A 12,400-nucleotide genomic window follows, 5' to 3' on the forward strand; every position below is an offset into this window, starting at 1 on the left:
CATAGGCTCAGGTTTACTCTCAGACAATACCGCCAGATGGTGCACAGATTTACGCTCGCGCAAGCGACGACCGATCTGAATGGCCAAGGACATAGACTCATTCAAACCAGCAGGCATAGGAAATCCCACCATTACATCCTTAAGAGCCTCAGAGAGACCCTTTCTGAACAAAGCCGCTAGTGCAGATTCATTCCACAGAGTGAGTACTGACCACTTCCTAAATTTCTGACAATATACTTCTACATCATCCTGACCCTGGCATAAAGCCAGCAGATTTTTCTCAGCCTGATCCACTGAATTAGGCTCATCGTAAAGCAATCCCAGCGCCTGGAAAAATGCATCAACATTACTCAATGCAGAATCTCCTGGTGCAAGAGAAAACGCCCAGTCCTGTGGGTCGCCGCGCAAAAAAGAAATAATAATCAAAACCTGTTGAACAGGATTACCAGAAGAATGAGGTTTCAAGGCCAAAAATAGCTTACAATTATTTCTGAAGCTCAGGAACTTAGTTCTGTCACCAAAAAACAAATCAGGAATCGGAATTCTTGGTTCTAGCATTGATTTCTGATCAATAGTATCTTGAATCTTTTGTACATTTACAACGAGATTATCCATTGAGGAGCACAGAGCCTGAATATCCATGTCCACAGCTGTGTCCTGAAGCACTCTAATGTCTAGGGGAAAAAAAAGACTGAAGACAGAGCTAAGAAAAAAAAATGATGTCAGGATTTCTTTTTTCCCTCTATTGGGAATCATTGGTTGGCTCCTTGTACTGTTATGGCTGGCAATCAGGCAACACAGCGTGCAGTAATCAGCGCACATACAGAGATCTGGCAATAACCAAAAACAATAGGACGAGCTCTGAGACGTGGAATCTCTGTAGACTGCAGTACCTGATCTATCCTCACACAACTATAAGCAGCAGTGGATTGCGCCTATCACTACCTATGCAACTCGGCACTGCCTGAGGAGCTGACTAGCCTGAAGATAGAAATACAAGCCTGACTTACCTCAGAGAAATACCCCAAAGGAATAGGCAGCCCCCCACATATAATGACTGTTAGCAAGATGAAAAGACAAACGTAGGAATGAAATAGATTCAGCAAAGTGAGGCCCGATATTCTAGACAGAGCGAGGATAGCAAAGAGAACTATGCAGTCTACAAAAAACCCTAAAACGAAAACCACGCAAAGGGGCAAAAAGACCCACCGTGCCGAACTAACAGCACGGCGGTGCACCCCTTTGCTTCTCAGAGCTTCCAGCAAAAGTTAATAGCAAGCTGGACAGAAAAAACAGAAAACAAACTAGAAGCACTTATCTAGCAGAGCAGCAGGCCCAAGGAAAGATGCAGTAGCTCAGATCCAACACTGGAACATTGACAAGGAGCAAGGAAGACAGACTCAGGTGGAGCTAAATAGCAAGACAGCCAACGAGGTCACCAAAACACCTGAGGGAGGAAGCCCAGAGACTGCAATACCACTTGTGACCACAGAAGTGAACTCAGCCACAGAATTCACAACAGTTATGCTAGCTCAACCAGTAACGGTACGAGTGGTAAATGGGTCGGCACTGCCCTCACAGATAACACACCAGACCATCCCTTTTACTCTGTCCATGTCGCCATCTCATCAGGAGATTATATCTCTGCTCGTCATTCCTGAGGGAATTGATGAGGTCCTGTTGGGAATACCTTGGCTACGGTACCACTCTCCTCATATCGAGTGGTCCTCTGGCAGAATCCTGGGATGGGGCGAATCTTGTGGGGGTAGGTGTCAGAGGGAGTGCGTTCAGGTTGCTACTACAGAGGTACCCGCAGATCTTTCCTCTCTCCCCAAGCAGTATTGGTCTTATGCAGACGTGTTCTCCAAAAAGGCGGCGGAGATCCTTCCGCCCCATCGCCCCTATGACTGTCCTATTGATCTCTTGCCTGGTGCTGAGCCTCCCCGGGGTCGAGTCTATCCGCTATCTCTCCCGGAGACGGAGGCAATGTCACAGTACATCCAGGAAAATCTGGCAAGAGGATTCATTAGGAAGTCAGTGTCACCTGCTGGGGCAGGGTTCTTCTTCGTGCAGAAGAAGAATGGGGAATTGCGTCCATGTATAGACTACAGGGGTCTTAACGCCATCACCGTTAAGAACAAGTATCCTTTGCCCTTGATATCTGAGCTCTTCGATAGGCTTCGGGGAGCAAGGGTATTTACTAAACTAGATCTGCGGGGTGCTTACAACCTGATTCGCATCCGTGAGGGGGACGAATAGAAGACGGCTTTTAACACCAGGGATGGGCACTATGAATATCTGGTGATGCCCTTCGGGCTCTGTAATGCCCCAGCCGTTTTCCAAGACTTTGTGAACGATATCTTCCGGGATATGCTTTCCACCTCGGTCGTAGTCTATCTGGATGATATTCTCATCTACTCTCCAGATATTGACTCCCACCGGAGAGATGTTTGCAAAGTCTTCGACCTCCTATTGGCAAACTCCCTCTTTGCCAAGTTGGAGACGTGTATGTTTGAGCAGGAGTCCTTACCTTTCCTAGGCTACATCATCTCTGCCCAGGGATTGGCTATGGATCCTGCCAAACTACACACTGTGATGGACTGGCAGGAACCCCATTCTCTTAAAGCGGTGCAGCGCTTTATGGGGTTCATTAATTATTATCGCCAGTTCATTCCGCACTTCTCAACTTTGGTAGCTCCCTTGGTTGCCCTCACCAAGAAGGGGGCGAATCCCAAATTGTGGTCTGATGAGGTCTCCAAGGCCTTTAACTCTATAAAGTCACACTTCGCTAGCGCTCCCATCCTACATCGCCCCGATGTTGATAAGCCATTTATCATGGAGGTGGATGCCTCTTCTGTTGGTGCTGGAGCAGTCCTCTTCCAAAAGGATGCTCAAGGTCGGAAGCATCCTTGCTTCTTTTTCTCCAAGACCTTCTCACCAGCAGAGAGGAATTATTCCATCGGGGACAGGGAGTTGCTAGCCATGAAGTTGGCTTTCTCGGAGTGGAGACATCTCTTGGAGGGAGCACGTTTTCCCTTCCAAGTCTTCACAGACCATAAAAATTTGGTGTACCTGCAGACAGCCCAGCGGTTGAATTCTCGCCAGGCCAGATGGTCCTTATTCTTCTCCCGGTTTCATTTCACCCTCCATTTTCTTTCTGGGGAGAAGAACATTCGGGCCGACGCTCTCTCTCACTCCATTGTGTCATCTGCGGAGGAGGAGGAGGAGCCTCGGCTTATTGTCCCCACCGAGAGCTTGAGAACTGTGGCCCCGGTTTTGCTAGAGTCTGTGCCCCCGGGCAAGACTTTTGTTCCATCCAATTTGCGACCGGAGGTTCTCTCTTGGGCACACTCGTCCAGGGTTCGTGGACATTTTGGTACCAAAAGGACATCTGAATTACTGGCGAGGACGTACTGGTGGCCGCATATGGCTCGTGATGTCGCAGAGTATGTTCGGGCGTGTGTCTCTTGTGCCAAGAACAAGACTCCTCGGCAACGGCCAGCTGGTTTGCTTTATCCTCTGCCGGTGGCGGACAGGCCCTGGGAGATGGTCGGGATGGACTTTGTGGTGGGCTTACCCAAGTCTCGTAACTGCACCATTATCTTGGTGATCACCGACCATTTTTCCAAAATGGTGCACTTGGTGCCTCTTCCACGGCTACCTTCTGCACGGGCGTTGGCTGTCTTGTTCGTCAAGCACATCTTTCGCCTACACGGTATGCCAGACAAAATTGTTAGTGACCGGGGTCCCCAGTTTGCGTCTCGATTCTGGAGAGAGCTTTGTCGTCTACTCAGTATTGAGTTGAATCTCTCTTCGGCATATCATCCCGAGACGAATGGGTTGGTAGAGAGGGCCAACCAGACCTTAGTCACATATTTACGACATTTTGTTTCTGCCAGGCAGGATGACTAGGCATCCTTGCTACCGTGGGCAGAGTTTGCACTTAACAATGCCGTAGCCAACTCCACCGGTCAGACTCCATTCCTCCTAAATTACGGCCAGCATCCGCGTGTTCCTGTGCCCATGCCTGTGTCTTCTGCTGACTCCAGGGTGGCAGACTGGGCTGTGGAGGCACGGGACATTTGGGACCGCATGCAGGATGCCATTCGGGCCTCCAAGGAGAGAATGAGGTCCTCCGCCGATGTTCATCGGCGCCCCGCTCCGACCTTTGCTCCTGGCGACTTGGTGTGGCTCTCCGCCCGTAACATCAGGCTGCGAGTTGAGTCCACTAAGTTTGCTCCTCGCTACTTGGGTCCCTTCAAGGTTCTCGAACAGGTTAATCCTGTGGTCTACCGTTTGGCTCTTCCTCCACGCTTGGGTATCACCGACACCTTTCATGTGTCCCTCTTGAAACCCGTATACATGTCCCGGTTTTCCGAGTCATCTGCCGGGACATCGGGTTCGTCTACGGACGATTACGAGGTGAACGCTATTTTGGGGTGCAAGGTGGTACGCGGCAAAAAGTTCTATCTGGTGGAGTGGAAGGGTTATGGCCCAGAGGACAGGTCATGGGAGCCTGCTGAAAACATTCGGGCCCCACAGCTCATTGCTGCCTTCGAGCGTAGCGAGGCCCAAGGAGGGGGGGGCCCTAGGAGGGGGGTAATGTTAGGTCTCGAGTTCCCACTTCTGCACAGGGGGAATCTCGAGCCATCTCCGATGCGGTCTCCCATTCTTATCCAGCCGCAGTGGAGTCTGCTCAGCAGGGACGTCGGTCCCAGCGTCTTGCTCAGTCTCACTCTGTACAGAGAGTTACTGCTGCTTCTTCAGCTTCTGCCATTAAAGTCAGTGCTGGTCAGCAGCGAGCGGACTTCTCTGGGACTAAGTCCTTGTCTGCACACACTGAGCATGCCCAGGGCAAGATCTCCCGTTGGAGATCGAGGGTCATGTGCTCAGGCTCTGCATCACATTCCATTGGTCCTCTTGGCAGGTCTTGGAAGGGCAAAGTTTCTGTGGCCATTTCCTGTGCTGCAACTATATAAACTGCGCATGACCGCATGGCCATGCGCTAGTGTACAATTGTTAATTTGTGTATGTTGTGAGTGCAAGTCGTCCTTGGATACCCCTACCCTATTGAATGTCTGTTCGCGGAAGGTGTATGGTTGCTATCTAGCGCCCGACTTATCCTACAGCACGAATCACACATTACAGCGTCCAGTTGCTGTGACCGCCAGTACGGCGCCGTGCACTTCCTCTGTGCTTTCCTTACCCAAGCCTGGGTGGTTAGTGGCGTTCGTCAGTGCGGCACCGCATGCACTCTTGTGCCTTAATATTGTTATTTGGTTTCCTTACACACCCAGTTGCGGTTTTGTGCCAGCAAGGGTCTAATCGGACTTCAATCCTAGTTGGGGTTGAGTTCGCTGACTACTTGCTCGCGCTCAATGTGCGGTACCGCGGTCCTGTGACGCAACAGGATCGCTTCCTTCACGCTGGGTGAAGTTTAACCCACGTGTGTATACTTATGAGTACCGCCATATAGTCCGTCATTAATTGGCAGCAGGTTCCATCTCTGCACGGTGGACCCCGGGCTGCGAACGCACCATACTCTATCTGTCTTATTATTTGGTGCGTATGTTTATGATTAACGAGGATCGACTGATGGCCAGACAGCATTGGCTGACAGCTTTCTCATGAGTATTAATTAGGGATGTAGACCAAATTAAAATCCAAACTGAACTTAAAGGGTTTATCCAGGAGTATTTGTTTTTTAATACAAACCTAAAAACTAACAGGCAGATAGTTGAAAATTGCCTGCCTGCTAAACCCAGCGCTGGCACAGACCTGTCATTGCCAACTTTTGCCAGCTCAGCTTCAACAGAGTAGCTCTTCCTCTTCCGCTCTGCTCTGTCAATGGGGCGTGACTGACAATGCCATACTGAGTGGCAGCTTATTCTCTGCAGTTAGGTAGCGGGAAGCCTGCTGTCAATCAGCATGACGTTGGAGGTCAAACCCTATCAACAGAGCAGCTCTTCATCTTCCGCTCTGCTCTGTCGATGGGGAATGACTGACAATGTCATGTTGAGTGGCAGCTGACTCTCCGCAGTTAGGTAGCGGGAATCCTGCTGTCAATCAGCATGATGTTGGTAGGCACGCCCTATCAACAGAGCAGCTCTTCCTCTTCTGCTCTGCACTGTTGATATGGCGTGACTGAGTGGCAGCTGGCTCTCTGCAGTTAGGAAGCCTGCTGTCAATCAGCATGACATTGGCAGTCACGCCCTAGCAAGAGAGCACAACAAAACACGAAGAGCTGCTCTGTTGATATTGAGCTGCTGAATTGCCGGTAGGAGCGGTCTGTGACTGTTCTGGGCCAGCAGAGATTGTCACCAGGCACAGAAGGCGGGTAGATAACATCTACCTACCTGTTAGTTTATAGGCCCATAGGAAAAAAAAAAGCCTCGATAAACTCTTTAAGTTGTAAGCATAAGTTAAAGGGGTGTTTCAAGATTTTTTTCTAAAAGGGGATAAAATAATATAAAAAAATACCAGGTATCGGCTGTCAACTTTCTCACCACTCCAACACCGCTACTCAAGTGGTTCTCACTATTCTCAGGTTACTTTGGTACAGCAGTCACATATGCCCATGACCGCTACAACCACTCTTTGGCCTCAGCAGTCTTTTACCATACATACACCATTGAGGCCTGTGATTGGATGGAGCAGTCATATCCTGTAGTTATGCAGCCTATCAACAAATACTGGGAAATATGATGGACAGGCAGTGCTGGAGCAGTGGTGGCTGAATAACACTCATTTTATTATTTTTACATTGGGCAAGCTTGAGGACTAGATTGATCCTAGAATATCCCTTTAACCCAGGATACTCTTATAGAGGATTATAAGGTCACGCTATCGCTATGACATCATATGTAGTTCAATAAAATAATGTTAAGGGCTGTTAATGACAATGGTATTGGTACTTGTTTTTTTATTTCTCTAGATACATGGCAGAGGCCAAATACATGTTCTTAATACAAGTGATCTAAGAATTTGCATCTTCTCTCTATTGTGTATATATAGAACCTACAAAGATAGAGCTAACACCAAAAAGAACTGAACTGACTGTCGGTGAGAGCGTTGTTCTTAGCTGCAAAGCCATCCATGATCCCCTCCTTGAGATCAACTTCTTCTGGACTCTGAATGAACAGCCTGTTGATTTCGAAAAGGAAGACGGACATTTTGAAAGCATCAGAGCAGTAAGTAACTTTTGATTCTTGTGATTTCTAAAGTATCACGCAAAGCCATTGGCGCATTCTCATTGATCTAACAACCCAATCTTTACTTTCAAATTTTTCAAACAAAAAAACCCAAACATTTATATGATCAGATCTTTTATTTACATAAATCTGAGGTCCATCCTTGCAACAAATTTTGCAATTTGCTATGTAGTCTTGAAAAAAAATCTTAAAATCTGTGTCTACAGCTGGTACGCTAACTCATGTGTTTCCATGGTAACAGACTACAAACAAACCTTGCGTAGTCTGTTCCTGCAGTCCTACTCACCCAGATCCGTCCTCTATTTCACACTAAAATATTGGATGTGCCTTAAGCAACAAGATGATAAATGCAGGATCCGACTACACAATGCTCTTTTGTAGTCTGTAACCATGGAGACACATTATGTTACAAAAGAGCTGCAGGCACAGAACATTTTTAATATATTACCAAATGGTTGTAGAGGGGCAACTAGCGTTAAAGGGGTTAAACAAAACCCTGCCCCTGAAGCAGTTTGTTTTAAAAAAAACCTACATTTTACTCACACTCCCCAGGTCCAGCGCAGAGTCTCTGCCATTGCTTCTAGTTTTTATTGTCTGCAGTGCTAATGTCATTCCAACAACATTGTAGCCAATCAGTGAGCACAGCTGGTCACATAGAGCCATTCAGCTCAAAGATTGGCTGCAGCACTGTCAACATTAGTGCTGCAGCCAATCAGTGATTCTGCCCAAGTTGGCAGTGTGAGATGCTCACTGATTGGCTGCAGAACTGTCAACAAGAAAACTGGTCTCGGCGCAGTTTTCATTCCTGGGGAGAGTTGTTTTCTGAAAACCCCTTTAAATTAGTAAACAGCTGCTGTCCCCTTTCATCTCCAGGCCAATGATTGTTATAGTTTTTAATTCACTTTTTTTGTCTTTTCTAAAATGTTCTGTGCCATGACCATTTCTATGTATTTTGTCCTCACATTGATTGTACATCAGGCTATAAACAGTAATGAATCCATTGAAAATGATAATTCTCTAAATTGCCGTATAAGGGTCATAAAGCTAAATAATGATAAGCCACCAAAGAACGAGCTTTAAACAAGAACCACAGTTAGAAGGAACAATTTTTATCACAAAAACATATATAAAAACTCAGTAGGACTCTGGAGACCCACCACCCCCGACGCGCGTTTCACACTGAAATGCTTCCTTCGAGGTTTACATTGTTTGTCAGCATTACCATGTTCTTATATTGTTTCCTTGTTATGCATTTAACTATTTAATCATTTCAGGTGTACCCTCCTAGTTCCTTACCTGTGGTCAGTCTCACTTCTTTTTAACATGTTTTTATATACTGTATGTTTTTATAATAAATAAAAATTGTACTTTTTAACTTTGGTTCTTGTTTAAAGCTCTTTCTTTGGTGACTTATATACAGTAATGAAGTAGGATTTAAAAAACAAACATTCTCAGCGCTTCATTTTAGGACATTGATTTTGACTTGATGCTTAGGAAGATTTGATGATAGAATTTCCAAAGCAGATTGTAGAATTTTACTTCTTGAAATCTTGGTTTATCTAATCAAAGAAGTAAGAAATCAAGAAGAACGCTCCCTGGTTTTAACCAAACAGTCCGATTTGTAAACTTGTCACAGGTTCTACTTTGGGAAAAGTAAGAATAAATCTGAATGTGCTTCCTGGAATAAAGTCAGCACATTAAATGTTAGAAGATACTATTTCAATACCGGGAGATTGATCCGTATGCATGCTAACCTATCATTTCCCATGCCAGGAGTAAGTGGAGAGCATTAAGATGGCGCATAAATTCTATATATTGCTCTTATTACTGTGTATTTTATGCACATTTGCATTTATATTATACTATGCTGGCAGATGCACACTTAACCTTGAGTGAGGAATGGACACAATATAAGCTTTCACAGGAGATATTACAGATAAGTCAGCGAGTATGTCTGTTATTTTAATGGCAATATTGAATCAGCCCCTAGTTAATGCATTGCGTCCTATGGATGCCTTTAATTTCTCGGCATTTCTGGGAACACCCTTTGCTTTTTCACTTTATTACTTTTCTTTATTTACATATCTAGCTCTCTCTTCATTTACATCGATTCCTTTGACGCCATAGATAACTTAAAATCCTATTTATTTTCCTACACAATTCTTAATGACCACAATAAACCCTGCCCCATTTGTGAACACGCCCCCATAACTACTCGCCCATGCGCTTTTATGCAAATCTGTATAAACGACAGTTCTTTGGGATTCATTTACAGGAAAGTCTTGCAAAAAAAAAAACATTAAAAATTAAAAAGACAGTACTATAAGAAATCATTGTGCCTATTAGTAAATTTTATGTGGAAAAACAAACCAGAATGGATCAGTCGTAGAACAAGTCCAGCTTCAAAGATCCTATAAAAACTGGAGTTTATTATGTAGATATTTAAAATAAAGAACAGAAGCATAAATGTCACAACCCCATGGGGGGGAAATAGGCAGACGCGTTTCAGACCACACTGCCCATAGTCATTGCAATGGGTAGCACAAACCAACAATTGTTGCATTGGCTTCCCTTGACCTCCTTTACTTCAAGGCTTGGACCATGTTTTTATAGGGTTTGGGTTTTTTTAGTTGGGGGAGAGGGTCGATTTTTTTTCACCCAACTTTTGTTTTCTTGTCCCGTCCCTCCACCGGCTGATTGTTTATGTCTTTTGAATTAGCGGAGGGGAGAAATCTGAACACAATGGCTTATCTGTCCAAACAAAAAAAGGATCAAACTTCAACTAAACAATCGAGATGAGCAAAAAAATTAGAACTTCGCTAGTTTAGCATTGAGCTTGGTCCTCCATACATCCAGACGAAGAGAGTGTTCACTTCCACTCTGGCAAACCTCTGCCAGACATACCGGATGCCTCTGCCACTTACTATGCCACAGTGTCATCAAGGCCTCACACAATGTTATAATTAGAGATGAGCAAATATGCTTGGAAAACGATTGCCGAATCCAAATTTGCCATATTCAGCCATATCGATACCCAATTTGTGCCGAATTTACATGTGACGCTCGTTTCTGAACATATTCGCTCATATCTACTACTATTGACTCCAATGGCATTTGACTATGTTTGGCAAATATTGCAAACAGAATATTCACTGGCAATTGTAATCTGAACCGAATATTTAAAAATTTACTCTCGTTATATTGTCCATTGTGCCACGAAGTCATGACATTGTGGAGGCCTAGTAAGCAGAAGAGGCACACCAGATGCTGTACAGAAGATTGCCGGAGTAGTTACATCTACACCGCCCTGGTCTGGCTGCCATGAATGATCAAACTGGACACCAGACCAGAATTGTTTGAATCTTCTTTGGTCATCTTTGCTGACAACGCTTCTTTAATGATGCCAGTGGACAGTTAGAGGGCCCCCATACAAATCAGATGGTCTGTGGGTCCTGCCAAAAATTGATGATTTCTGAAAACTTTTACCCTTAATTTGTATGGAGAGCCTTTAAAGGGAATCGATCAGCATGCCCTCCCCAAAAGTATTTATATGGTAATGCTAGGCTCTGAAAGGTGATGTCATCTGTAACTTTAGAGATGCAATCTATTTCTCCTTGACTGAACAATCCATGTTTAGACTAATATGTAAATGAGGCATAAGTGCTCAGAGAAGGAGAAAAAATATAGTAATCAGCTCACCTTCCAAGCAGGAGAATTCAGTGTGAAAACCACTTTTGTTCCCATAAGAACCTTGGTGGACCTTGTTTGGTCAAGGTATGGTGCGCAGAGTGTTGGAGCACAACAGGCTCGTATCCAGGTCAAAAATGGAAGAGAGGTCCATGGGGACTGGACTCCAGCACCATTGAGAAAATGTTAAAACATAACTTTTACTGTACAATTTAAAACATGGTGAAAAAAATCAAGAAAGATAAAAAAAGCTTATCAATAGTTAATCTTTGTTATCCTTTTTGCTTTTTTCTTCACCGTATTTTTAATTGTACAATAGAAGTTGTATTTTAACATTTTCTCTTTGGTGCTGGAGCCCAGTTCTCATGGACTTCTCCTCCATAAATGCTCGGAACACTTCCCTAGCCCCTGCATCTACAGCTGTATTTCCTGCCAAGCTCCACCGTCCTTTGCTTGATTGACGGTTCACTGGCAAGACTACATAGCCAGTAAGTTGTCAGTGAATCAAAGGAAGATGGAGCTGGGTGGGGCAGAGAACCGTGGAGGCAGAGGTTAGGAAAGTGCTCAGATCACGCCCAGGATATATAAATGATAGCAGCTATTTTTTAGTTAGAGATTAACAGGAAACGTATGGATGATATTATCTTTCAGAAAGCAACATGAACATATAAACAGTTTAGGCAGTTGGATCATGCTGACAAATTCCCTTTAATACTATGCTGTCAGGTATCTATCAAATGCAAGGTCAGCTTTTTAATCAAGAATAAGATAAACTTCAGATTACACAGAAAAATAAAGAGAGGTACAAAACAGATCTTCATATGAGCTATGTCCACTAAACGATAACTACATTCTACCAAAATTCTAGCAGGCAAATACAGTATAGTCTGATCCAAAGGTCATACTACCTCTCATCTGTTCAATACATGTATTTTTATATTTTTGGAAGGTTAGCAAAAAGTAGGAAATGGATGGCACAGTGTATCAGTGGACATCCTCTCACACAGTATAATGCCCCCACAGCTTCTCACACAGTATGATTCCACCACAGCTACTCACACAGTATAATGCTCCCAAAGCTCCTCACTCAGTATGATGCCCCCACACCCTCTCGCACAACATGATGCCCCCACACCCTCTCGCACAACATGATGCCCCCACACCCTCTTACATAACATGATGCCCCCATTGTCTCTCAGATAGTATGATTCTAACACAGTCTCTTATATAGTATGATGTCACCACAGCCTATCACACAGTATAATTTCCACACAGTTCCCACACAGTATAATGCCCCCACAGCCTCCTATACAGTCTGATGCCCCCACAGCCTCTCACATAGTATGATATCATAAAGGCCTTTACTCATTATAATTCCCCCACAGCTCCTCACACAATTCGATGCCCCCACATCTTCTCACACAGTATGATTCCAACACATCTTCTCACACAGTATAATGCCCCCACATACTCTCACACAGTATGATACCACAAAGCCCTTC

The 12,400-nt window shown here is 44.8% G+C and overlaps 1 protein-coding gene across 1 annotated transcript in view; it reads left to right on the plus strand.

Moving 5' to 3' along the window:
- CNTN5 (contactin 5) overlaps positions 1-12,400 on the plus strand; it is a 2,082,395-nt gene that overhangs the window by 1,774,592 nt on the left and 295,403 nt on the right. The window contains exon 16 of the mRNA XM_069759184.1: positions 7,015-7,190. Coding sequence (XP_069615285.1) covers positions 7,015-7,190 — 176 coding nt within the window. The remainder of the gene's footprint in view (positions 1-7,014; positions 7,191-12,400) is intronic.

The sequence above is a fragment of the Ranitomeya imitator genome, chromosome 3, assembly GCF_032444005.1.
Source record: "Ranitomeya imitator isolate aRanImi1 chromosome 3, aRanImi1.pri, whole genome shotgun sequence".
NCBI classification, from domain to species: Eukaryota; Metazoa; Chordata; class Amphibia; order Anura; family Dendrobatidae; genus Ranitomeya; species Ranitomeya imitator.